At 43.9% G+C, this 25,630-nt stretch overlaps 1 protein-coding gene across 1 annotated transcript in view; it reads right to left on the bottom strand.

Moving 5' to 3' along the window:
• Nucleotides 1-25,630, bottom strand: part of METTL2A (methyltransferase 2A, tRNA N3-cytidine) — a 91,669-nt gene that overhangs the window by 18,752 nt on the left and 47,287 nt on the right. The window contains exons 5-7 of the mRNA XM_069237984.1: nt 24,976-25,036; nt 24,423-24,562; nt 22,021-22,127 (exon numbers count right to left, since the gene is read on the bottom strand). Coding sequence (XP_069094085.1) covers nt 22,021-22,127; nt 24,423-24,562; nt 24,976-25,036 — 308 coding nt within the window. The remainder of the gene's footprint in view (nt 1-22,020; nt 22,128-24,422; nt 24,563-24,975; nt 25,037-25,630) is intronic.

Genomic DNA, 25,630 nt, shown 5'->3' with positions numbered 1-25,630 from the left:
AGTATTGCTCTTAGAAGTAGGCTTTAAGGGTATTAGGTTGCCAGATGATATTGTCGCAATGGTAGAAATGTTCACTTCATTCTCGCTCTTAGCAGCATGCATTAGTGCTCTTTGAATACTATTCTGTGTGGTTATTTTATATGGGACTTATGAAAAAAAGCACTTCTAAGCATTAAGTGTTTTTTTCTTTGTGCCATACTTGTGTGTGATATAATGAAGAATGAAATTGGGTTTGAATTACCACTGCATCCTTGACCCCTTTTTAAGGGGCAGTTAGTAACCCAGAAAGCACGAACACTACATCAATTACATACTGAGTGGGGTTGTGTGGGGCTGTAATAACCTGTACTTTCTCATTCAAGCGTTGATTCACTTAACTAAGTTCAGGCATCCGTGGGTGGGGAAGCAAAACTTGTGCAGCTAAGCCAAAGTCTTAGTTTAGGCAACACTGCGTCTCCCACACTACCTCCCTGGGAAACATTTGACTGGTCACCCTCGCTACCCTGAGAATCAAGTGTGGGAGGGGTTTACTAGGTCTAGTTAGCAAAGACATAGTAGGAGAGGCCCCAAAACACCTGTGGCAAATGGCCTCAACCACCGCGGCTGGGGCCTAGCAGTCCCCGACTGCCCTGTGCCCCCACCAACAGGGATCATGACATGCTGGAGACAATAGCCATGTGCATCAAGTATGTTAATGAGGCAAGCCTCAGTTTGTTGCAAAAAATAGCAGGCAGTGTAACTGGTGTCATAGTGAGATAACTCAGTAGTATAATTGTGCATCCGATATCTCAGACACCTGCAATTCAAACAGTTCATCGCACCAGAAATGCCTCAGGCATTTGATAGTTCTGTACTTCTAAATTGGGAAAACGAAATATACTCAAAACTAGGGGTTAAACATATTCTCATTGCCTGCATGACGCCTGGCTATTAGTGGCCTTGACATGAATCAGTAGCCATAGCAATTAGATAGAATACGATGATAGCTATTTTGTGGGGCACTTCAGCCATGGCAGCCGTTATCATTTAGTTTACTGAGGTAACGGTGTTGGCCAAGTAAGAGCAGCCCACCATAAACTGGCCAAACAGGCTGGCTACAAAATTCTCCCTACAAGACAAGCTCAAATGGCAGCATTGACAATATTTTTTAAGACATGTTTCTCCAAGGTCGAGGATTTCTGTAGCAGAGGCTCTTGGAAGGGTTTCCCACAATCAACACTCTTGCTGACTGGGAATGCAGTGCACACTCCTAATAAGATGTCCCGCTGCTAAATGTTTAATCATGTTGGCAAGTCTCAGGTCTCAATTCTTCCTAGTTCTTTTCTGGGTGTTATTTCTGTGTTCAAATCCATGCCGCGGTCCATTCCCTGCTCACTGGTTTCGTTCTACAGTGCAGGAGACAGTTTTCACTATGTTCCTAAGTATGATGGGCATGCCTATGGAACGTGTTGCCTACCTTTCATTGGCCTCACGTTTTAAAATATGTTTACTTTTCTTTCTGCTTCACAGCACCCACACCTGCCATGTTCCTCAGTGTGTGCAGACTGGATACTCTTAGATACAGGCCTTATAAGTTTGCTCACTTCACAAGCCTATCTGCATTTTCTAGTGTGAAGAATTTGGGATGCGATTTGGGCAGCACACAGACCCTTTCTCCCTCAGTCTCATTCTTGTTCAGAGAGACATGTTAATGTTCATTCTCCTTGGGCAGCTCTTGTCCCAGCAAGTTTGTTGTTTTGTCTGCAAGAAATAAGCTATATGCCTGCTTGAGCATGCCAGAATACAGAGTATAGCAAGGCCAAAGATCTCCCAGCTGCACTCTTCAAATTAGTTTCCTTAGCATTAAGTAACTCCCAATTGTCACACTGAATAAAAGCCTAAGAAGTCTTTTTCTAGGATAGCTCTATTCATAACAATCGATTTTCTTCTTGAACAGATATCCTCTGATGACATAAGTAAACTCCTTAATAAGTAGAAACCAAGAGCGTAGGTGGCTAGCTGGGCTGGAGGCAGGAGTTGAAATATCCTGGTCTAATGCTTTGTATGAATGAATGAGGAGTTTGAAATTAAATTGCAGCAATTGTGTATCAGCAGTTAGAAGAGATGTCCGAGGTGAGGTGTGATGTGGGTGGGCTGGGGGAAGTCCAGGTAGAGTCTGGCAGCATGGTTCTGGATGGACTGAAGTTGGTGGAGGAGGTGGATGGGGATTCCAGCATACAGTGCGTTGTCATGGCCAAGTCTTCTCTTGATTAAGGCTTGAGTGACAGTGCATCTGGTGCTCTTGGGAATCCATCTGAAGATTTTTTTAAGGATACAGAGGTAACTGCGTTCAGCTCCCAGGTTGCATGTGTGGTAGGAGGGTGATGTGGTAGACAGAGCTCTGATGGCCACCAGCAGAAGTCTTGTGGAGAGCTTTTGTTCCTGAAGATCAGCACTTCTGTCTTATCCGTGTTAAGTTTCAGGTAGCTGATTTTTATCCATTCTGCTAAGTGGATCGTGCATTCAGTGAAGTTGAATCTGGTCATCAAGGATTTGTCTAACATGGAGAGGATGAGCTAGGTGTCATCTGCATGCAAGAGTATTGAGATGTTGTGTGCACTGATGACATCCATGAGTGGTGTCATGTAGATGTTGAACAGGGAGGGGCTCAGGGATGGTCCTCCGGGGACTCTGCAGATCAGATCCTTGGGCTCCGATGTGTAAGGGGGGGAGGGAGAAGTCTGGCTAGCTGAGTGCTTCTTGTAAGGAAAGAGCATATTCATTTGAGGTCTGTGCCTTGGATGCCTGCATTATGTAATCTTTTGTAAAGGATTGTAAATTCCTTGACAATGGCAAATACCTATTTTGCTGAAGTTGGAACAGGCTTCAATCTCATCAGTAAAGGCTCTCTTCTTGGTAGTTCTCAGGAGGTGGAGGTGGTGCCTGAGGGTGGCCTTGTAGTTTGATCTGGCGTTGGCATTGTGGTTGTGTAGGAAATGAGCCTCTTTTTAGCATGGTTACCCCACTTTTTGCCTGTTGTCAGTGTGTTTTGACTGTGTTCACTGTGGTCCTGCTAACCAGGAGCCAAGTGACTATGCCCTCTCTCTTTAAATTTGGTTGCTTGAACAACACACACCCACATTTGGCATACTGGTGCTCCCATTTAAGTCCCTAGTATATGGTACCCAGGTACCTAAGGCATTGGAGTACCAGCAGATCCCCATGGGCTGCAGCATGTCTTATGCCACCCACGTAGAGCCAATGCAAGTGTATCTGCAGGCCTGCCATTGCAGCTTCATGAAAGGGTGCGTGCCAGGGTGCATGCACCCTTTCCACTACAGGTCACTGCACCAGGTCACTGTAAGTCACTCTATGACAGACCCTTCTAGCCCAGGGGGCAGGGTGCAAATACCTGTATGTGAGGGCATCCCTCATACACTAGCAGAGATGCCCCTACAAACTCCAGTTCAATTTTTCTGGACCGGGACGGCATTTTATGCGTGTACTGGACATAGGTCACTACCTTTGTCCAGCTACATAATGGTAACCCTGAACCTGGGCATGTTTGGTATCAAAAATGTCACAATCATACCCCAATACTGTTGCCAGTATTGGAAGTATGATTCCATGCACTCTGGGGGCTCCTTAGAGCATTGCTCCTACCAGCCTTCTGGTGTTTTCCAGGCAGCCCAAGCTGTTGCCACCCCTCAGACAGGTTTATGCCATCCTGCGGCTTGAACAGCTCAAGCCCAGGAAGGCAGAACAAAGGATTTCCTTTTGGGGGGGAGGTAACACTCTCTCCCTTTGGAAATAGGTGTCACATGGCTACGGATGGGGTAGCCTCCCCAAGCCACTGGTATGCTTTGAAGGGCACATTTGGTGCCCTTCATGCATAAACCAGTCTACACCGGTTTAGGGACCCCCAGTCCCTGCTCTGGTGAGAAACTGGACAATGGAGTGACCACTCTCCTGTCCATCCCAGCAGTGGTGCCCAGAGCTCCTCCAGAGGGTCCCTGGGATCTGCCATCTTGAATCCAAGGTGGGCAGAGGCCTCTGGGAGCATATGAGTGGCCAGGTCAGGCAGGTGATGTCAGAGCCCCCTCCTGATAGGTTATAACCTGGATAGGTGACCAAACCCCTTTCAGTGCTATTTAGGGTCTCTCTCTAGGGTGAATTCTCCGATTCGGTTTGCGAGATTCCAGAAGGACTCCTCTGCAACTTCTACTTCGACTTCTAGCCACTGGAACTGCGACTGGACCCTCCAGGAACCAACAATCTGTATCCACGAAGAAGTCTCTGCTTGCAACATTGTTTCCACAGCTCCTTCCAGCTTCTATAACATTTTCCCGGCTGTGCATCCTCTGAGGGCGGCAAATCTTCAGTCTGCACGAGAAAGAAGAAGGAATCTCCCTTGGGGTGAAGGCGTCACTACCCTGCATCTGCTGGCACCAACTGCAAAGATGACCGGCTGCGTGGATCTCCTCTAAACCTCAGCTGCGAGAATCCTGCATCACGGGTGGTGGCCTGGTGTAGTGCTCTTGGTTATCTTAGGAGGAGGTAAGCCCTTCCTTGCCTTCCCACGCAGGACAGTACCCCATGTACTACATGTCTTTCAGCTACCAAGGCTTGTTGGCATCTCCTCCAAGGGACCTTCAGGCTCCGTGTTGCCCCAGCACTCCTTCCTGAGACGCACAACCCTCTGCGTGCGTCTCCTGCGGTGTAGGACCCTTCTCCAGTTTTGCCGCGTGGGCTCCTCTGCGACTCCTCGTTCCTCTTCCAGTTGGTCTCCCATGGGGGCTGCCTTTTCTTCTCTGCCTCGCTGAGGGTCTCCCTAGAATTCCCCCCCATGGGTTGAGTCCTCGTGGACCTTGCTGGTCCCCAGCAGCTCCACTTTTGCTTCACCGCGACTTCTGCCTTTGCCAAGGCTTATTGGTGGCTTTTCCACACCACTGATCGACTGCAATCATCCATCCAGCGTGGGACATCGACTGGCTGCATCCTCCAGGAACACTTCTCCGACTCCAGGGCTGGATTGCTGACCGTCTTCGTCCTACCGTTGACCAACTTCTGCAACCGCAGACGGGTGGGTAGTGGCTCCTGCCCCCACTGGACACTTCGGTGATTTCTGGACTTGGTCCCCTTCTTCCACAGGTCTTCCATTTCAGGAATCCACCGCAGTTTTTTTTTTGCAGTCTTGTCTGGGTGTTGCATTATCTTCTTTTTCATCCTTGTGGGTGGCTTGGGGAAAATCCAGTAACTTACTCCTTTCTTCCTGGTCACTGGGGGGCACTGTGGTACTTACCCTTGGGGTTTCCCAGTCCCTCCAGCTCCCCTCAACACATTCCACTTACCTAGGTGGGGGTCCTACATTTGCATTCCACTTTTTTATTATATTGTTTGGGCTCCCCCTAGGATCTCTATTGCTATTTGCACTGTTTTCAAACACTTTCTATGCCTATTGCTGATTACTGGTGTAGTATCTACAGTGTTACCTCCTATTGGAGGGTTGGCTCTCTAGTACTTTTTGGCAATTGTGTCACTAAATTAAAGTACCTTTATTTTGGTAATGCTGAGTGTTTTCTTTCATGTGTGTAGGTGCTCTGTGACTACAGTGGTACTGCATGAGCATTGCATGTCTCATAGATAAGCCTTGGCTGCTCTTCCACAGCTACCTCTAGAGAGCCTGACTTCTAGACAATATCTACATTTCACTGATAGGAGAACCCTGGACCTGCCATAGGTACCCACCGTACACCAGGCCAGCTTCCTACAGGTTGGTTCTCCAAATCCTTTTGAGCTGTTTGCAGAATCCTTTGGAGTCTCAAATGTTTTTCATGTGTGGTGAAGCACGTTAGGGCCCACACAGAGTCTCCATTTTAGATTGTACATTCTAGCTTAACATCTTTTTCTGATGGTGACTTTTTACATGGTTTTACATTTATGCAATAATAATGTACTGAGAAGGCACCGTACATGCAGCCCATTCCTTGTACGCATTCCTGCCATGCAGTCTGTACACTACGTCCAAGGCCAGGCACACCCTTTGGAGCTGTCTCCAGCAGACAGTCAGGATAAAAAGTTTCAGACAAATCATCACATCAGCTCTACACCTCTGACACAATTCTTACAATGCTGGTTACCATGTTTTGGCTCATCAACCTAATAACCTCACGCTGTGCAGCCATTAAGCAGGTCCTAGGAGGGGGAAGGATCGCAGTGGGAAGGAGGGTGGAGCTAAGGGGCCGATGTGGGGGAAAGATGTGGATTGAAGACATGGGAGAGCAGGTAAGGAGATGGGAGGAGGAAAAGTGTGGTAGGAGGATGGGAAGGGGATGAGTACTGAGGGAAGGTGAAGGATCAAGAAAAGAGGCACATAGAAAAGAGGCACAAAGAAAAAGGGGCACAAAGCAAGGGTGTGAGTGTGAAAAAATGTACAGAGATGGAAACAAGTCATGAAAGAGGCAAAGTAGCGGGAACGAGTGAGAAAAAAAGGGCAAGCAATGGAAACAAGCACTTGCAATGCAATAGGTTGCGCATTTGCTTGAGTTAGAGCTATTGGTGTGGTAAATGAAAAACTGGACTTTTCTTGGCACATAAAGTGGTTGACCCTGCTGCATAATTTAGTCCTCTCTTCCACATAATTCCAGTGGCCCTTCATATAGCTAAGGCACATCCAATCAAGTTGGTGCTATATGAACCTTTTGAAAAAAATATTAAATAAATAAAAAAGAACCCCCCCTCCTCCAGCTTGCAGCCTTTGTGTGCAGACACCACAAAGAAACAGCGGCATACCCAAAACAAAGAAGAGAAAGAAACAACCTACGGCCACGCAGCCTAAGCAGGGAGGCAAAAGAAAAAAGCAGTGTGCCACACTAAGGTATATGGCCGACCATGCAATAATCCATGTAACAGGGTCAGTCTCTAGGGCGGTAACAAAGCGGCCTCAAGGCAGGACAAACGTAATTTACCTACAAAATCAAGGGAGTTTTGAAAGGCAGACCAACGGACAAATGAAAGTGATGGGTGTGAGATAGGCATGGTGCAAGCCCACAGATGTACATTACAACATGTTGAGAGACAGCGCTTGTGTGCTGCCTAGGCTCGACCTAACAAAAAAGAGACAAAGCAATAGGAGCAAGTGAGGAAAAAAAGAGGCAAAGCAAAGTCAAAAGGGGTTGAGAAAGTGGCACAGTATTGTGAACAAGTGTGAGCGAGAGGCAAAGCAAGGTTAAAGAGGAAAGGGGTGTGAGAGAGAGAAGGAAGAAAAGTGCACCCAGGCATGGAAAGCGGTGGCAGTGAGGCCAAGTCTGAAAGGGCCTTAGAATGGTCAGAGGATCAACCCAAGGTAAGTGGGAAGAGGAGGTCTAGGCACTTGCTTAACCAGTTGCAGTGTTTTACCTTAGGGAAAAGGTCACACTAAATTAAACTTGGCTCCTTCACTTTGCCTCATTGTGGTGTCCACCATGGTTTCACTCTGGCACACGCCCGTTTAAACATTTACTTCTGCCCACTATTTTCACTCTTCGAGAACTATGGGCCAGGTGTACAAACCTAGTCAGTGGTTCCAAAGTCTTTGATTTACTAAATCATAGGATTTGTGACAGCTAAATCGCTTGTACAAATGTACTTAACTCCATTTAGCAATTCAGTAACATGTTATCTAATCGCTAAATGGATTTAGGAAATAATAAGGAATTGCTATTTGGAAGGGACATGTTTAGGGTGTCCCTTTGAAACAGCGATTCCTTATGGTAAGACATAGGGGGTCATTCTAAGTTTGGCGGGCGGCACTTGCCGCCCGCCAAACTGGAACCGCCAATTGGCCGCTCCGCGGTCAGAAGACCGCTGGGGCCATTCAGACTTTCCCGCTGGGCCGGCGGGCGCCCGCCAAGGGAGCACCCGCCGGCCCAGCGGGAAAGGGCCTGCAACACTGATGCCGGCTCCGAATGGAGCCGGCGGTGTTGCAGGTGTGCGACGGGTGCAGTAGCACCCGTCGCGCTTTTCACTGTCTGCTATGCAGACAGTGAAAAGCTTAATGGGGCCCTGTTAGGGGGCCCCTGCACTGCCCATGCCAGTGGCATGGGCAGTGCAGGGGCCCCCAGGGGCCCCAGGACACCCATTCCCGCCATCCTGTTCCTGGCGGTGAAAACCGCCAGAAACAGGCTGGCGGGAAGGGGGTCGGAATCCCCATGGCGGCGCTGCTTGCAGCGCCGCCATGGAGGATTGGGCCAACTGGGGTTAATCCGGCGGGAAACCGCCGGACCCGGTTTTCTGACCGCGGCTTTACCGCCGCGGTCAGAATGGCCCAGGAAGCACCGCCAGCTTGTTGGCGGTGCTTTCCGTGGTCCGCGGCCCTGGCGGTTTTTACCGCCAGGGTCGGAATGAGGCCCATAATGTTTGGCGATGCAAAACAGTAATAGTTTACCACCTCCTTTGAGAAGGACGAAAAGTATTTCCAAATAGGAAGGGGTACCGATTGGATCCCTTCCTCTTTGGGAATGTTAAAAAGTATATTTTTAAGAGTAGGCAGTGGTCCCTGGGATCTGATAAAAAATTTAAGTTAAACGGTTATTATAACTTTTTTTGTAATGCATCCTGTTTAAAGGAACCAGGGTTCATTACAAATGCTTTATTTAAAAGCAAACATAGACATTGTGGTCTGCTAACTCTAGCAGACCACTATCACTGTGATGGCTATTATTAATAATGCATCGCAAACTGTGACATCCCTCATTAATACTCTTAGGTAGGTCGATTTGCAACCCACTAGGAATTGTTAATTTAAAAATAAAAGTTTCATAAATTAGGGATGGCAAATAGCGATTCAGAACAAATTTCTATTTGGTAATCGCTATTCTAAACGTTTGTACACCTGGCCCTATATGTTATGCTTCTCTGCCTGGTATTCTGCAGAATGGTTTCGGATTTCTCTGCCATAGATTTATTTGGCAGGATGTTCATCTCACAGGCAAGGGGTAATTGCTGAAGTCTCTAGACGCTCCAAAATAAATAGCAAAGTGATCTCCTACCCAGAGTTTAAAGACAGTCCAAATTTGTGTGTGCCCATATTTGTGTGTGGTACAATGCATTAAGGCCTATGAAGTGGTGACACAAGAAATCCTGGGAGTTAACCAAATGTTGATTTCCTTCCAGAAACCCTTTAACCTGTATCCTCTCCCACAATTGCCAGATGGTGACGGGGGCCATGATTTCCAAAGCTTTCGTGCCTTAGAGGCACAATTGGAAGATCCGCTGAATGCAGCCGACTGGTTGTCCAAATCCACCTTCAAGCATTTTTATTTTGCACGGTGGTGGATGTGGCCTCTTTGGTCGTGAATAATCTTTGTACTAGCATAATTATCACCACCTGCCCTGACACAGAATATCAAATACTCTGTAGCGTGAACAAAAGTTTACAATTCTAATAAAGATATCCAACCCAGCAGAAGCATTTGAAGGGCGGCATGTATTCTGCATAAGAATCCCGCCCAGGAGTATTAAATGGTATGTAAAATGGTTACAACTTTCTGATCTGCAACTGAACAGAGCTGATTTGTTGTGTTGTCATTTGAATGAGGATTGCTAATTTGAATTGGGGAATGGTAGTTGTATTGATGGATTTTTCGGTAGAGTTATCTATTGCTTTTTCTCTTAGGACACAGGTGCGGAACAGAAACAGGAATGAAAAAAATGTGCAAGCGAGGTAGACATGAAGAAAGAGGGAGAGAGAGGGAGACGTTACACTCAGAGTCAAAATGACTATTGGACTCTGGTTGTTGTTGTCTGGACTACCATTTCTCCTGAGGTGTCTTTGGAAATGCAGTGTTTCTTCTGTAATATGGCCGCCGCTGGAGTATAAAGAGGGGGTAGATAATATAATTTTCACCACTGTGTCCTAAATAGGACTTTTATTCATGCAAGCTACAAAACTGAATAGCTTTCCTCAAACCCTCCAAAAAATACCAAAACTCACAATTAGAGACCCTAGGCAGATCACCCAGGATATTGCAGCATTGATTTAAAAATTGTGTGGCATAAAAATAGAATTTTGCAGAACACAATTGCATTTATTGCGGCATTTTTGTGGCAAATACAGTGATCAAAATGTAATTGTTTTTTTATCCGTTTATTCTTTTTGCACACCCATAGGCTGCCTACTAGACTGCTTCACGCGACCCAAGGCTAAAAAAAAGCTGGTACCAGATTAGTAAACCTTGCACTTCCACTTTGCAAAGAACTGTTGACTATGGCCTGGAAATCTCCCACAGCCCTCCTCTCAACCAGTGGAGGTCATGGGTACAAAATGGGCCAGAGCTAAAAGAGTGACACTGCACAGGGTAGAAGCTTGATCCTTAAAGAAAAAAACATGCATGTCAGTAGTATGAGGTACTATTGGCCTCCCTCTCATAGCAGGATAGCTTTTCTGCATAAGCCAATGCTGGCTAAGATTTACCTGGCTATATATGTACAATATGGGGGTTAAGCAGCGGGCAACCAAAGCAATGCTCTTAATTACCCTTCATAATGGACACAGTGTGACTCAAAGGAATGACTAATGAAGGTAAAAGACTGAAACCTGGGCTCCTTGATTTTGCACAGAGGACCCCTCATGCGGTGTACGATTGAAGCTTCCACTGCAGCACTCCCCTACCATGATTATTCACAAACTAGAGGAGACAGTAAGTGCACATCCCAGCCACCACATACGCCATGGAAGACATTTCCAGTGCTAACACAGAGTGACCCAAAATCTTTCAGTTGAAAAGTTGCAATAGCTGAATAGCTGTGAGCTCCAACATCGCTCCTACCAGAGAAAGGCAACACTATTTTTCCCTCAATTTAAAGAAAGACAGGATGTGATGGTAACTATAAATGCAGAGGGCCAAATGCACCAACACTTTGCATTGGCTTGCGTTCCATTTGAGACGCAACTCCTGGCACAATGTGCTGATTTTGGAATTTACTTTCAAGCACAAAATGTTTTGCACTTAAAAGTAGCTTGAAAGTAACACAAAGTAGCGTTTTGCGTCAACAGGGCATACAGTCGGTTGTGCATTGGTACCCTATACAACCACCCACGGTTTTAGAAGAAAATCCTGACCTACTAACATGCGCAAGAGATTTGTGATAAAAATATACGCCTCCTTGAGGCAGGAGTTACATTACAGAAACGTTTTCCTTTGTGAAAACGTTTCTGAATTTGCAGGTATTGTGTACTGTACAGAATACATACAAAATAATAAAAGTGTTAAAAAATGTAAAAGCACAGTATTTTGTACTGGAAGGGTCCCATTCCTATACAAAACCTATGTCTGACATCACACATACTCTTGCACTTTGGTGCAAGGGAATATGATTTAACGTCAGGCAGCTTAGAGTCAACCAACCAGGGAGAGAGAAATATAGTGCTACATCTTATTAGAGGTGATGCTGTTCTGCTCTCTCCGTTTTTACATAATGCAGCACAGCAATTGTTTTTGTTGCACCGTGTTGCCGGTTTTCTTTTTAAATATGGTGAATAAAGTATAGTAATTACACAGCATGGATGAGAATGTTGTTGTAAGGAATATGGGTTTATCATTAACATCAATACCAATGTGAGAAACAATTTTCATTATATGAAAAACTATTACAAACTATTACTGAAGTAGAGTTTAAAAAACATATCTACTTTTTTTGCAACATTTTAGGTTTCTTATATCAGAATGTTTACATACAGAAGATACCAGCAATGGACAAATATTTCAAACCACTGCACTTGTCAACCTATTCAAATAACAAATGAAGTTTCATGATTTCTTTCAATCCTTTCTTCAACAAGAATTAAAGAGAACACAAGAAGGACAATGCGCTGACAGTTTTATGGCAAATTTCCGTAGTCTTTGTTACGGTTTTCAATAGATGTCAAAATTTCTCTGCTTTTGTTGCAGCAGACAGCAGGAAAATTGAAAGCCCCGACTTCACAGTTTACTTTACGTTTTTTTTGCAAAATGCAAAATAATGAAAAGCTGGAGGGGCTGCCTACAAAAGCCCATTGCAGTAGAGGAAGTGATCAACGTTATTACCAGGCTATAACTAAATATGGCACCCAGTGCTTAATTTGTAAATAAAAACGTGTTGGTGCTTAAAGCCCTCCTCTTAAACATGCAGCTGATGCAACTAAATGTGGGAACACGGAATACTGAGGCAGCGTAATCCTGAAGCCATCTCCGGCCTCTTCAATCCATTTAAAGCCCCTCCCTGCCCCTTCACCTCACTCTGCAGCTTTCTGCTTTCTCCCTTGTGACGCTTTTTTGTTTTTCTCTTCCTCTGTCTTTCCCATATGTGACTTTTGCTCGCAGCAAATACTTGGGGCAGAAGAATAAGCGTCGGCCCTCAAAAATAAGAGCCGGTGCTCAGCACTGGAAACAACAAGCACAAATTAAGCACTGATGGCACTACGGCCACACTATTTTATGCTAGACTTTTACGAGACGTACTGTCAAATTATCTCTAGAAAAGACAGCACGCACTACAACAACCTAGTTCAAACAATACAGAAGGATCTCCAGTTGTGGCACACAAATCAATGAAAACGTATAGAGCACATCTATGCCCATAGGAGTCTTGGTGCTGGTAAACTGAGAGGGCATTAGGCTGCAGAAAACAAAAACCTAGTGGAGCTAACGTGAAGTTCACCTGAACTATGTATTTGAAAACAGTCAAGTTTTAAGGGATTTAGTGAAAGATGGGCAAGCTATTATGGGTTTTCAGGTGCATAGGTATCCCATTCCGTAGTTTTGCAGTGGAGAAGATAAAACTTTTTCCTCTCCAGGTTGCTTTTTTGATACCACTAAGTTGAATGAAAGGGTAGGAAGAAGTGTTCTTGTGGACGCATACTGGTGATATTATTATTATTATTATTTTTTAGATATTTAAGGCCGCAGTCATGAAGGGTCTTGTGTGCAGTACACAAGGCCTTAAAGATGACTTGCTTTTTAGGGTCGAGCCTGCGTTGCATGCGCTCGCGCATGCGTATCGCAGCGAGACACTTTAGTTACTAGAAAAGGGCTCGGAGCCCTGTCGACGTCACGTCAGTGTCCTTCATTGGTTCATGGGCTTGCCTAGTAAAATCTGCTTGCTTTCATTAGTCGAAGGCACGCACACGTCATGCCTTTTCCGTTGGCTAGCCCTCCTCGAGCGCAGCGACCAAGTACAGAAAACATGTGAGGCTCGCTGTTTTCTGTCTGATCGCGGACTACTTTTTCTCTATTTTCCACGCGATTTCGCTTGGCAGAAGTCGAGCGCTTTACACATTTAATTTCACTTTTTTGGGTTACCTACATAAAAGCACTTTTGCCGATAGATGAAAAGTCGGGTTAGGAGTTTACAACGCGATCAGCTCTAACATGAGCAAACGCGAGACCCGTTGCATTTCAAATGCTTTTTTCACTGGTAGCCAGTGCAGTTTGAGTAATATGTGAGATAAGTGTTGTACTTTGGGTTTCCTAACAGAAGACGGGCAGCAGCTTTCTGAAGAAATTGCAGTTTGATGAGCAGTCTTTGTTGTATGCTGACATAGATTTGCAACAAAAATATACAAACAGTCACAAAAGTAAATTTTCCATAGGACTAGAGCAACCACTACTTCTTTTTGGAGGTCCAAGGAAAAACTGAATTTTTTAATTTTATTTTTAGTATTCTCAAGATGTCGAAGCATGACGTTGCAGCATGGCTGATGTGGACAAAAAATGTCAGCTTGTCATACAAAATAACTCAAAGTGTTTTTACTTTTTTGGAGGGGGTTGGGGTTGGTTCAGGAGTTGCAAGGCCACCAAGTATGGGAGGACTATCATGGCTAGGCAGACTAGAAGTGGTGAAAAAGTCTGTGCTACCCGGATTCGTGTGCATAGCACAAACACTTTCTCTTCAGCCCCTGCAAAGTATGCTAAAAAAGATTCAAAACCTAAACAGGCAAATTGATATGGCCTGGGAAGAGGGTAAGAAGGTCTAGCGTAGGGCTAGGCATCCCAAATGTGGTTAACTACTACCAGGAAGTTCAAATCTAATATTCAGTAGAATGGAACACAGTAGAGAGGAACAAATACTGATGCTTCATAGACCAGTTTATAGCAGGGCTTCAGATCTGCAAAAATCCCATGGCTTACCAGGAACTACAGGGCCCGGAGGCTTTACTCCTTGGGAAGGAAAAGAGCCACATTGGGTCTGGGGACAATGTTGCATTAAAGAAACGGCTCACAACTCTTCCCTCACCAATAAGGTCCTTGAACAGTAACTAAGATTTGATCTCAGTGATGGTGGAAATAATGTTTACAGACGGGCATGCAGGAGGTTGCAAGGCGATAGAGGATTTCTATGATCATGAGGATTCGAAATCCTTTCAGCAAATCACGATAAACTTAAAAGTTGTAGATGCAGAAATGTTGTTTCAATTTCAAAATACAGCCTGAATAACACGAAAAACTGACTAAAGCTCATGCTAGCAGAGCCTTAATGCCTTCTGAGAAATGGTTAGTCACAAAAAATGGACAAACGCATAATATCTGACATATGAATAGTCCTATCCCACTCTCCTCAGGGTAATAAAAACCCAGGGGAGAAAAGATGGGTGAGAGAATTTGGAAGACCACAAACAAGTAAGGGCCTATGCTACAGAGCCCCAGAAACAGCTACTAGTGTGGCCAGGAGAGAAACCCTGGTGAAGATAGCTACATAATGGTATAATAACCATATCAAGAATCTATGAATGGGACTTTGATTAAGATCAAGACCAAGGGGTGCCGAAGGCAATTTAGGGCACAAGCAACTTTTCATACCTACTTTGGCACTGTCCTAAGCTGCAAAGCTACTGGGAACAACAGCTAGCTGATACGGACTTGCTAATCAATACAGAAATCCACATATATAATAAAGTATTGGGCATAGCAAATAATCAAACATATCCACTGCATTTGCCTAGGGGTGAAACTAATGCCATTATTATAAAGTGCAGCAAAACAAGTGATCATCACACTATGGGCCGTGGAATACACACCAGACCATAGGAACTGGCTAGATCATATATGGGAGCTCTGTGGGCATGGAAAAGATCCCACTGACACTGGAGCAGCACGGACGAAAGGTAATTTTGAGAATATAAGGTGCATATCATCTTTTCTTGCGAATAAATTTAGGAGGCTGTCTGCCTCTAAATATTTAAGAGTTGTGCGAATAGCCACACGGATGCAGGATGGGTCAGACGGGCTGTAGATGGGGATGTACTTCGTCCAAGGAGACTCGAGATATTGAAAACTGCAGGCCTACATTAAGGGACTTTAGTATATGCTGTGGCCCAACGATAATCCAAGTTACAGATATGATTTAAACAGAGGGATCAGCAGGCTGGGGAAAGGGAGTCTGTTTAACCTTAATATTATATGTCGTTTTTGAGATACCCGCCTGACTGTTAACATAGGGTCAAGTATGTGTACACTAAAGCTCGTCAATATAAAAACTTAAGCCATAAATTTCTTAGCCCTGCAATACAGATAGCAGAGAAGAAGGCCTCTTGGATGTTTGCAGTTTAGGATTTCTCTTTTTTCCTTAACTAGCAGAAGTCTCCAAACAAGACCTCATTCTTTTTTACTCTCTCAGCCAATTTCTTTTGGACATCCTACATTGGTTCCATGTCAACGACTACTGGGTCACTCTTATGTTTGAGAGCATCCCTAGATGCTGCAATAGCGTCAAATATTTTGTCCAACTTGTCAGGATGGGAGCACTCATCCCTTGCGTCATTCCTGGTGATACATCCAAAGTTGCAACTGCATGGGAGCTAACTGCTGACGGCTGGAGCCCATGTGTTCAGGTCAAGTCCTGTGTAACTTTAGGCTTGCTAATAAATGGTTATTGTTGCAGGCAGCCCTGGGGATATCGTCTGAACCCCTCAAAAACAGCTGATTTCAGTTGCCTGGCAAGTGGTTTTCAGTCAGGCTTTTCTATCCTTCAGGCTACCCCTGTCTGTTCCACCTACTGTGGTCCCTGGTCACAGCCTCAGTTCAACAGGATCCAGTTGTAATGATCATTTTAGACTGCTCGCTTGTGCCCAGCTCAGAATCGTTTTTTATCACAGCCCTAGTTGAAAATACTGTAGTATACTGTAGTGATGTGGTGGGAAGCAGCTACGACGATACTGCTGGTTGAAGCAATGGTGCCAAAAGGGTCTTCTCCCTCCTTGGGTTTAAGCTCCTTTAGAGCTAGCCGGCAGTGGAGATCTTATTTAGCAACTGCTCCACTTGCCAAGGTCAATAATCATTACTGCAAGTGTCCTCAATCATCCCTTAGTTCTCTCAGGCTTCCTTTCAGCTCTTTTGATCAGTGAAGTTGGCTTGTTTCATTAAATCGCATATGTTTTGAGTTACCTAGATTATCTGTAGGTACGGCACCATCTGACGAAAGTCACACGTCTGAACCCTGTAAAGGTGAATTCCATCTTCCATGCTACTGATTTATTCTGCTTGTTATCAGAAAAGTGATTGTAAGCATTGCATGCTCAATGTTTGTACAGCATTAGTTATCTGCCAGATCAATGCTTACAACTTCACTAAAATAGCATTTGTAGACATTATTACAAATGCAATTGAAGTAGTGTTCATTGTGACCCCACTTGCTCCAGTGGAGTCACAAGGAGATCAGTGGGCAGCCCCAACTGTGTTCATTACATTTAGTCGTAACTGCTGACATATAGCCGGTTTGTGATTGCTCATTGATCCTGAAGACACCTTACTAGTGCTGTCAGTTGTGTGTCAGACTCTTCATGAGCTCCAGAGTCATAGATTTGAGTCCCAAGACAGGACTTTAGTTATGGTTCTTGGGGTCAGATGCTTATGGGTCAGCCCCCTCACAATGTTAGTTGCACAGACAAACTGTACACTGAAAACCTTGCCTTCCAAAGAGGCAGACAAAGAAATGGACAAAAAACACACAACAATCAGTATAATTATTCTTACTGTGTCCGACATTCAAGTTCGACGGCTATTGTGGCACAATATAGTGTTTTTAACTAAGTTACATGCAAAATTGCACAAGTCACAGTAGGTTTAATGTAGAATGTTTAATCTTATGGTGAGTGATGCATCTACTTTTTGGCATGAAGAATAGTGTTGCAATCCTGACTCCAACAATTGAGCACAAATAGGTAAAACTGGCATGCCACTGTTCCTGCAGCATCATATTGAAAAGACACACAAAGCCATATGTAAAAGCTAAATGGATCGAGGTAGAACTGTAATTGGCCATTAAACATGAAACTGTCAAATTAGGCCCTGCAACAATTCAGTACATTCACTTTTATGTGCTTGCTTAAGCTATTTTGAAATTTCACCTGCTGTTTTGGTAAAAGTAAATCATGCAAGCCATCTGTAGATCCTCTGCTTAATACTTCTTGTAGCTCAATTAATTATCCAGGCTGCTCTAGTTAAATATATTTCACCATGCTTGCATTGTAAGAGAAACACACAACCACAGATAGGCTACGAGCTGCAGTCACTGAATTATAAATGTAGGTGGGATTATTTCGCTTTTCACCTTGGGATATGGAACTGGAGGAGTAAAATTTCTCCGACAGTAACAAGACCCACTGTTAATACATGGAAGATGGTAGTAACACAGGCCACTTTTCTCCGAAAAAATATTGGAATTGCTGTATTTAAGACAGCAGAATGTAAGAAAAAAAAGTATGTTGAGTGACTACTCAAGCCCTACTGTAGGAATAATATATGAAAAACATGGACTGGGAAATAACAAGTGACCTAACATATTTTGAGGTATCATGCCAGCTTGTATAAGAGCAATAACTTAGAGGTCGTTTTATATTGATGTGCATAGTCTGTCGCAATGGCAACAGAGTATACACACCGCACAAATGAAGGTCCACCTGCCCGATTTTATTACGGGTAGACCTTTGGTTTGGCTATCGTGGTGATTACCCCATCACCGCCATAGCCAAACCTCTCTGACAGCACGATGGAGTAAGGGCAGTCGGAGAAATCACCACATGCCCTCCCAATTTTGATGGGCATGCATGTAGCCATTTTTTTTTTTTTTTTACTGTGTCACCTCCAAGCAAAACCTGACAGTGAGAGACAGTAAAATGTGAATAATGCTTCCACTTACAATGGGAGATGGATCTTGTTAAAAAGTGGGTCTCAAGTTGGCAGAGGTTTACACTCTTATCCAAGTAGGGACCACAATCCTAGTCAGGGTAAGTCACTACACAACCTAAATTATCCTGTGGTCACCCTCTGGTAGCATGGCACAAAGCAGGCAGGCTTAACTTAGAAGGCAATGTGTAAAGTATTTGTGCAATAACTCATACAGTAACACCACAAAAAATACTCCACACCAGTTTAGGAAAATAGATAATATTTATCTGAATAAAATAAGACTGAAACGACAAAAAAAGTAGATCCTGAGCTATGCAAGTTTAAAGATTTAGGTGAAAATAGTGTATAGAAGTGCAAAGCCCCAACTTTGGTTATCTGGTTGCGCTGGACTGGAACAAAGTCACAAGTTCAGGCTGACCGTGATGGAGCACAGGCCGGCTTCAGGGACCCAGTTGGGCCCACTGAACACAGTACCTTAAGTCCTGGTGCGCGATGTGGCTTTGCAAGACTTTGTGTTGTCTGGCAGCAGTTCCAAGAAGCTGTGAGGCAAGGCTTTGTGGGGCTTGGTGTCGCTTTGCGTTGATTCCAGGGAGCTGTGCGGCAAGGCTTTGCGGTGCTTGGCGTCACTGTGCGTCGGTTCCTATGGGCTGGCAACTGCAAGGCTTTGCAGTGCTCCGAGTTGCCCAGCGTGGAGTCCGGTGAGGGTGGCAGCTGCGCAGCTAGGCTTTGCGGCAGTTTTGCTGAACACCACCAAAGGTAAAGCACCTTAGGCCCACTTCCAAGGCAGGGCAGACTCACAGCTTGTAGAATCCAGGTGCAGATGGTTCAAATCTTAGATGTCCCTTAGACTTGGGAATCGGAGGCAAGCACAATCCAAGCCTTTGGAGTGCACTTGTGGAGAAAGGCAGAGTCCCTTCAAGAGAGTCAGGAGCCAGCAGGCAGCAGGACAACAAGTAGGCCAGCAGTCCTTCCAGCAAAGTAATCCAGATGAGTCCTTTTGTGCAGCCAGGCAGTCCTTCTGACCAAGTCCAGTTGTAGGTCCTGAAGTATCCGATTTGGTGGGATCACAGACCCAGTTTATATATACACACACACACCCAGAAGTGCCTTTGAAGTGTGGGAAACTTCAAAGAGTGGTTTGAAGTGCAAAAATTCTGCTTTCAACCCAGCCCTGTCTGCCCTGCCAGCAGCCTATGGGGGTTATCAGTCCTTTGTGTGAGGGTAGGCAACTGGCCTTTGAAGTGTAAGTGAGAGCCCCTCCATCTTTCCTTCCCAGGGAAACCCAGATGAATTCAGATGCAGCTGAGTGTCCTGTGTTTATGGCTGCCAGGGAAGCTGTGAACCAGCACAGGCCAGATGTGGATTGGAGACAGGCTGTAACGCACAGATGACACTAGGTGCAGAGAAATGCCTACTTTCTAAAAGTAACGTAGAATCCAACTTCACCAGTAAGTAGGATTTCTTACTACCATTCCAACCATACCAAATATGAGAATTCTATTTCCCTCAGATCAGAAACTATCACTTAAAAGCGTAGAAAGGAATCTCTAATGCTGGCCTATAAGAGGAGCAGGCTTCATAGTAGTGAAACGACTTTGGAAGTTTTTAACTACCAGGACATGTAAAACGTATAAGTACATGTCCTGTCTTTTACTTACATAGCACACTGCCCTATAGGTTACCTAGGGCCTACCTTAGGGGTGACTTATATGGAAGAAAAGGGGACGAAGTGGCAGTGAAACTGCACACACGGGCCTAGCAATGGCAGACCTGAGACATGGTTAAGGGCCTACTTAGGTGGGTGTCACAATCAGTGCTGCAGGTCCACTAGTAGCATTTAATTTACAGGCCCTGGGCACATCTATTGCACTTTACTAGGGACTTATAAGTCAATTAAGTATGCCAATTGGGTAGGAGCCAATGTTTCCTATGTTTCCACATGACGGTAGTTCCTGCCAAAGCTTTATAAATGTCCACCAGCTTGGTGGTCATTTGTAAATTTGGCAGGTGGTTCTTCCACCAGGGGGATGAAGTAATTTTCTTTGACCCCTTGGTGGAACAATGGGCCATCCACCATCACATAAATCGGCCACTAAGTATGAGGTATTACATTTAAAGATGATTTTAACTAATTCTAATAAACTTTTGTTAAGTTGCTCCCCAATACCTTTAAGGTAGCCTAAACCGTGTTTAACAATAAATATGCAACAATTATCTTTCACGTAACAAGTGGGTGGCCTCATTCATTCTTTACCTGTCACAAGGTGTTGTAATTATCTGCTGCCTGTATGAAAAGGGGAACTACCCTGTGCCCCTCACTCAGTGGACTGCAGGTAGAAACCCAACATCCCCTAAAGGAAGCAAATTTCATTTTTCCTATCTTGCTACTGATTAGATAGTTGTTTTCGCCTATGCACCACAGAGAAAAACACATTCACTTACATAGCATAGGCAATGGCGTCCGAAAGCACTTCTATGCATTGAGAGACAAGTTAATACAACAGACCTCTAAAAACGTCAAAAGCCACAATATTTAAGTTGAGATACACTAGGTAATGATGTAAAGCAAATAATTTGTAATATTAAGTAAGATGGCACACTCAAGATTGTGTCTCAGAATTTGATTCATTCACTGTAGCAGGGTGAGACAGCACTGGATGAAGTAAATTTCTTCTCTTAGTGGCCCAGTCTCAACCCGGAGATAATGTTTTGGACTTTGTTTTCTGCAGTGGCAAAAAAAATCCAGTAGGGCTCTTTTCCACTGGATGAATACAAGGGATTGGCTTCACATCAACAGTGGAAAGCTTCCTACATCACTGAATCTAGTGTTGTCTGCCTGCTAGTGGCCTTGAATTCACTTGGCTCACATCCCGAGTCTGGGTAGCCATCCTGGGATTCTAGTGCAGCCTAAGAACACTAACCCCCATGTAGCAACTGCTGTGTTGTTGTAATTTAAGCCCTGCTTGAGGGAGCGTCACCACCCGGTCCCAGCTGCTGTGAGCCAGTGTTATGACTGGGTGCAGAATAATCTGACCACATTTGGCAGGTTCTGTGACTTCCCCACTCATTGAAGTGTCTAGCTTCTCATGTCTGAGCAGAGATGTGATTCTGGCATGTGGTACCCCGGATTTCTTTCCATGCATAGACACAGCAGGCCCCAAAACATTTGGGAGTTTAGAGGTGACCAGATGCTCACAAACCATGGGTGCAGCTAACATCTCAGAGAGAACCAAACATCCTACCATCTTAACTGTAGAAACAACATAGTACATATATTTTTCAAGATAGTAGAACATATCTTAGGTTGGAACTAAAATGTGCAATACTAACAAGAAATATATTAGGAGGCTGAAAATGTACTAAGTGGCTGCCAGAAGCAGGCTCCTCTGCAGCTTTCAGTGATTCACTGGATGAGTTTAGAGTAGGCTCATATATTGATGGGAGCAAAAGTGAAACAACTAAATTTACAATTAAAAAAAAAAAATTCCAGCACCTTTTTCTTGGGTGGGACTGCAACCTCTCACTTAGGAGCACAGACCTTGTGCTAGCAGCCAAACGCCTAACAGCTTAAAAATTACATATGACTATTTATTCTCCTATATCACTCTAGCCACCACTTTGTTCTATTTTAAAATCTACCCACATAATTAGATTTGAATGATCTTCCTATGGTAAAAAAAAGGTGCTACTGTCCTGTTTACAGAGTGACAAAGACCAATCAAGTCACAAGGTTTTCATGGTGACATATCGGCTATACAGATGTGGCTGCACCAGAACAAACATAGGGAAAATAGTTGAGTGAAAGTAGGAAAGAAGAAGACATGGAGATGGGAAGAAGAGGTATTTCTGAAAATACCTTCTCTAAATTGCATTGTGGCCGCTGAGAAAGTTAACCTACCTTTCTTAAACCGCAGCTGAGCCATGTCATAGCGCCCATAGTCCCGCAAAAGGATTTGCCCGCCAGGTTTCAGCAGTTGGCTAAGCCTGCGAAGAACACCTAACATCCTGGGAAAAGAGAAGACAGTGAAAATGAGTGTCTGCAGAACCCCTGAACAACAGTTCACCCAATTAGGTTTTATTTTGAAGCGGAAAGTGTAATGCTGCAGTGTGTCCTTGCATTTAAGGTAAGCTAACTTCCCATTTTTTTGGACAGTCATCAAGCATATTTTGGGACTGACGTTATCTAGCTATCCTTTCTAATTTTAGTAGCAAACTAGTCACTCATGTCATTTGAATGACATGTGAGTATACTCTGTAATATGAAGGTATCTTTTGCACGTTATTAACTATGAAACAAATGCTTTGATGAAGTCGTTTTTGGACAAGGTACATTTCAGGTGAGCCTTAAGAATTTAATAGCGCTATTTTATATTGAAAGAAAGAAGAGAAATAATTGAAGACCACCTTAACAATGGTACTTGTTATGAATTCAAATGTAATTCTGGTGCTTGTGTGTAGCTACTTTGTGTACATTTTGCATATATACACACACACACCAGCGAGTTCCTTTATCATACCTGGGGGCTTAGTCTGCCATTAAAATAGTAGTCACTGTTGTCTTTTATTGCGTTCAAAACATTTAAGATATGATGGGGTTGTGCATTTGAAATGTACCACTGTTGCCGAGTGTATTTGGCATTGATATGTGAGAGGGAGTACATTACCTACTGGATACAGAGGTACATTTATACAAAATGAGACAGGCAAATAATAACAATGAGACATGAATATACTAACACTGCTTCATGGAGACACCAACACTGGTCAAGGTATGAAATGACTGCCTATAAGGCAAGGAGATGGCCCCCATCTAATCTGACTCCAGGGCACCACAAAAAGATGCAGATTTGTGCTGCTTTATCAACTCACTACTTGGCAAGGGCAGACCACTGCAGAGGTATACTACTAAGGAAGCTAACCACAGACCATGGGAGAAAAGGATAAAGGAAGACACCAGCATTGTAGTGTAACATCCGTCTCGGGCTTGCAACCCTTTTCTCCCATTCAAGCTGAAACACTCAGTCCAGAAAACTCGCAGGTCTTTCAATCCACAGCAATGGCGAAATCTCCTCCAAACAGGTCAGTAAAACTGCACGGTTTCTAAGGTTGTTCAGGGTCAGTATATCAGTTCCCAGTTTCACAGGGCTGGTACTGTTTTATTTGTAAAATTCCCAGCTCTCTGGGTGAAAATCACTGTGCCATCTGCCTTGGCATTGGGCATGAGGTGTAAGGAAGCTCAGACAGTGTATGAGAGATGAATATTACAATGGCAGGACACATAATTTGGCTAACACAAGGGCAGAAATAGAACCGGGAAAGAAAGGTAGATGCTTAGTAACTGATTTAGAGTGTGGTTACTCATCAGGGCGACAGAGTATTTTACTCTGCTGCCCGATGGAGTAACTGCACTACAGTACACATTTAGAGAAGTCTGCACACCCAGTGGACATCTTTTCCATGGCAAGGAACCGTCATCAACATCACTGAGCCGTATAGCACACTTTCTATTTTTCTTTACTTTAAAAAAGAAAACCCCAAGGTGAAAATAAAAAAGCAACAATCCCCCCCCATCACCCTGGGCTTTTTCTGTCACGGTGTGGAAGTCCTTGAAGAGTTTTTATTTTCACTTCCAGCCATGTTTGGATGGCAGAAATTGAAAATAAAAACTTCCAATTTGTTTCCCCATGCTAAACAAGGTTGGGTAGAGAAAAGGCAAAACCTCACTCCATCGGGCCATCGGAGGTGTATGTCAGTAGCAGAGACAGAGTAGTCTCTGCCACTTGTATACTGAAGGTAAGCCAGACTCTAAATAAGACAGGCTGTCCTTCAGTACAGCAGGGGCTTTGGGGTACTCCACCACACTCTAAATGAGGCCCATAATTAGGGAACAGGACTAGTACAACATATATGGAATCATGTACAGTTGGCATTACCATTATGATTTGGCCACTTTAATACTTCAAAGGGGCAGGAGACATGTAGCAGACAATTCAAATAGTTCACTGATTGCATGTGAGTAACGAGACTCCACTTCCTGAAGATCTGTCTGACTCACCAGGTCTACCAGAAACATAATCCTTCCTTAGAAGATACTGAAAATCAAACCTTGTCACAATTGAATACCTCAGTTTTCTTCTTCTACACCAGAACTGCTGCTGTGGAAACCATTTTTCAAAAAGGACACTCATTCTATACAAGGTTTACCTATACAATATTGAATGTAACAATGTTTGTTGATCTACGATTTATCGGTGTCAGACGAGGGAGTAACACAGCGTCAAGAATGACAGGTGAACATACTTATCTGGCAGGATTGCTGAAAGGACAAAGATCAAGATGATGATATCCACACCCTCTGCAGGCATTGGGAAACTATTCTGTTCGTCTGACACATCGTGGACAAAGGCGAAACAGCGAGAAGGATCATAGTTTTCACTGCCCTGCAGAAGAAAGACAGGGAAAAAACAACAATGCTGAGAATCGAATTGATGAAATAGTGGAGAAAAGAAAGGTGGGCCAAGGCACAGAAAAATAAAGAGCGGAAGGAAAAAATTAAAGAAAATAAACAGAAAGTTTAACAATCTAGGATTCATGCATTGTAAGATAACTTGGACAAAGATATGACTTCTAGAAGAAAAGGGCAATTGTTGCATTAAAACAGAAATAACTCAACTCAACTTTTAAAGTCAAGTAAACAGATATTCTATGTGAACAATCTAAATATGGGAAGAGAAAGAGCCATAATGCAGTTTTCTGTGGGAATAACTCCAATAATGTTTAGTGGATAGTAACTGGATCTCTGTCTCTCCTAAGCACATTTGAGAACTATGGCAATGGGACTTCTATGCCTTACCTTGACCAGGTCTACAGCTGCAGTAGAGAAGTCACAACAGTATACAAAGAGTCCGGGATCACTGTAAGGATCAGATACACAAGTCACAGTTCAACATTTTTTCGGATTAAAAAACTTTTATGTTGCATTTTTTCCTCTTTAAGGTGAGATTTGTAAAAATACACCTAGTATAGCATGGCACATCACATAACAAAACCAGGGACACATCATAATGTAACTAGCCATATGGCATATAACCAATCACATCACATGTAATAAAGGAGGTGAATTACATAAGGACTTATTAATACACCTAACAAACCATGTGAGCATGTGTTATCCTGGACAGATAGGTACCCAAATCCATACACTACCAGTTTCTAAACCAGTATGTATTTAACTCACATCCTGATTTTTCAGACAGTACTGGCTCTTGCTACAGGGAACCTATTTATGATAATAAAGACAGAAGGTCCAATTCACAAGAGCAAATTGTCGTAATTAACCTCCTCCTCTTCCCCAGTCCTTAAAAAGCTGTTTATACGCTTGTGGGTAGGTTTTGCTCTTTTGTCGTCAGGGGCCTTCAATACCAGGACACAGAAAAAGGTTTGGTACAGAAAAAGGAGAGATAAAAATAGAGAGAAAGTGAAGGAAAATAAAAACAAAAGAATGGCAG

This window comes from Pleurodeles waltl, chromosome 6 (genome assembly GCF_031143425.1).
Source record: "Pleurodeles waltl isolate 20211129_DDA chromosome 6, aPleWal1.hap1.20221129, whole genome shotgun sequence".
Taxonomy (NCBI): domain Eukaryota; kingdom Metazoa; phylum Chordata; class Amphibia; order Caudata; family Salamandridae; genus Pleurodeles; species Pleurodeles waltl.
The sequence above is the reverse complement of the archived record's forward strand: the minus strand, read 5'-3'. Positions and strand labels throughout refer to the sequence as shown.